Raw genomic sequence first — 2,260 nt, 5'->3', positions numbered from 1 at the left:
AGCCCCCGTCACAGCCGTGTGCCCGCCTCTCACATGCTCGTCTCCTGCTGCGCACCCTGCCCTGTCGGGCGCTCACACTCCCTGCCCGCGCACCCTGCCCTGTCCGGGCGCTCACACTCCCTGCCCGCGCGCCCCTGCCCTGTCCGGGCGCCTCACACAGCCCCTACGGGATGGCTTTGCAAAGGAGCCGATGCCCTTGGCAGATACTTTCTGAGCCCCCGCCCTGGGCCAGATGCGGGGGATCTGTGGGGACTACCAGGCAGCCCATCCTGGAGGGGTGATCACACGGCCACCACCCACGTGTGGCAGTCGTACCCCTGTGTATTAGTTAATTGACTTCCTACAGCCGCCCAGGGACTCAGGCTGCGTTATCTCACGTGCGAGGGATTGGTCCTAAGCAGCTCTCCCCGGCTCCCCTGGCCAGCACGTCTAACGGGTGTCACTGATCGTTGTCAGCAGGCATGGGGAGGCCAGCCCTCACGGACGCTGTCCCCTCTCAGGCTGGCTCTGAATCACACTAGAACCCCTCCCCTCCCTGCCTGTGCTGAGGCGAGTCTCCCTCCCACCTGCAAGGTCCTTCCTCCCCCTGTGGTCACCGCTCCTCAAAGCCCGACCCTGCTCAGCTTCTGCAATCAGACAGGATCGGGCGTGTTCAGGGTGGCATGGCCGTAGACAGAATCACAGTTTCTCGCACCCACGAGCTGACAATTTGAGTGACTAGAAATGGAGCCGTGTGTGTCCAAGGAAACTTGACGGCATAAGGGCTCGCGCCCCGCCTTACCAGCCAGGCCTGTGTGGGGGAGCAGCTGACAGCTGGTGGCCGCACGCCCCACCCCCCAGCCCTGGGACCTCATCATGCCCCGTTCTCATCCTGCAGGTCTGCGTGGAGAAGTGGAATGACCTCAACTCCTCCCGCCTCCACCTGCCGCGGCCCTCGGCCGTGGCCTTGGAGATGCAAAGGCTCAGCGCTCTGGGCCTTGAGAAGAGAGTCGGGAAGTCCGTTCTGGGGAAGGTACCAGAGATGCCTGGTTCGGAGCCCTCTCTGTCCAAGCCTGGCGCCCCGGCCCTCCCCTCCCCTCCCCCCACAGGCTGGCCGGGGGCCCTGGGGTGCCGCCTCGGCTTCCTGGCCTCAGGGCCAACACCTGCTCTTTGCGGCAGGTGCATCTGGCCATGGTGCGCTACCACGAGGCCGGCCGCTTCTGCCAGAAGGGCGAGGCCTGGGATCGCGTGTCCGCCGTGTTCCACCTGCAGCATGCGGCCGACCTGGGCGAGCTGGAGGCCGTCGTGGGCCTGGGACTCATGTGCTCACGGCTGCCGCACCACATCCTGCCTGACGTCTCTCTGCAGGTGAGCAGGCCGGGGCCCGGCCAGGAGCGCCCCCGCCGGCCCCCACCCCCGCCCCAGAGGCCCACACGGTGCGGGAGGGGAGCCGGAGGACAGGGACGGGGCTGCATGGGGTCCCGCGGGAGGGACGGAGCAATCGGGCCGGCGAGGCCCCCAGAGTGCCGTCTTCTCCTCGGGGGGGTCGCGAGGCCCTGCCGTGCCGTGGCCCCAGCGTAGCTCCAAGTCCTCCTGACCTCGCAGCCGGGGCTGCGGAGGGTCAGGTGGCCGGGCGAGGCCGGGCTCAGGCCGCCAGCCCTCCTCGTGGGCCCGGCCTGGGTGGGGGGCATCAGACCAGGAGGAGGCGCGAGGCCCTGCAAGGTCCTTCGTTTATTGACATTTCTGAGTGAGTAATACATTCCTGTGATTTTTTAAAAAGATTTATAGTGAAAAATCTCCCTCCTATCTTTCTCTTCCTCCTGGTATTCCCCCCATGACGGGAAACCACTGTGACTAGTTTTCTTTTTAAAAACGCGGTTTCTCGTGTGGAGTTCCGGAGCGCACCGCTTCCTGGTGCTTCCGTCACTAAGGACCACACCCCGCAGGACGTAAAACAACACGAGCTCATTCTCACGGCTCTGGGGGCTGCAGGCCCAAAACCGGGGGGTGTTGGCAGGCCACGCTCCCTGCGAAGGCTCCGGGGAGCCCCGTCCGGCCTCCCCCAGCCTCCAGGGGGAGCCCTCAGCCCTCCCTCATTCTCCTGGCCTCCTCTCCGCGTCTCTCCTCCTGTAAAGACACCAGTCACATGGGGTGGGGGGCCCGGCTGCTCCGGGATCACCTCGTCTGAGCCAGTTGCACCTGCAAACACCCTCCTTCCAAATCAGGCCCCATCCTGAAGTTTTGGGCGGGTGTGAATTTGGGAGGGACACTGTCGAACCCA

At 65.4% G+C, this 2,260-nt stretch overlaps 1 protein-coding gene across 1 annotated transcript; it reads left to right on the top strand.

Moving 5' to 3' along the window:
• Nucleotides 1-6: 6 nt before the first annotated feature.
• LOC105311517 (eukaryotic elongation factor 2 kinase-like) lies at nt 7-2,253 on the top strand. Its single transcript, XM_011387503.2, has 2 exons — nt 7-1,012; nt 1,159-2,253. Exons 1-2 carry the CDS (start codon nt 953-955, stop codon nt 1,558-1,560), a joined length of 462 nt encoding a protein of 153 aa, XP_011385805.2. The 5' UTR covers nt 7-952; the 3' UTR covers nt 1,561-2,253.
• Nucleotides 2,254-2,260: the final 7 nt, after the last annotated feature.

The sequence above is a fragment of the Pteropus vampyrus genome, unplaced genomic scaffold (assembly GCF_000151845.1).
Source record: "Pteropus vampyrus isolate Shadow unplaced genomic scaffold, Pvam_2.0 Scaffold1000004605, whole genome shotgun sequence".
Taxonomy (NCBI): domain Eukaryota; kingdom Metazoa; phylum Chordata; class Mammalia; order Chiroptera; family Pteropodidae; genus Pteropus; species Pteropus vampyrus.
This window is presented reverse-complemented; position numbering and strand designations above follow the sequence as displayed.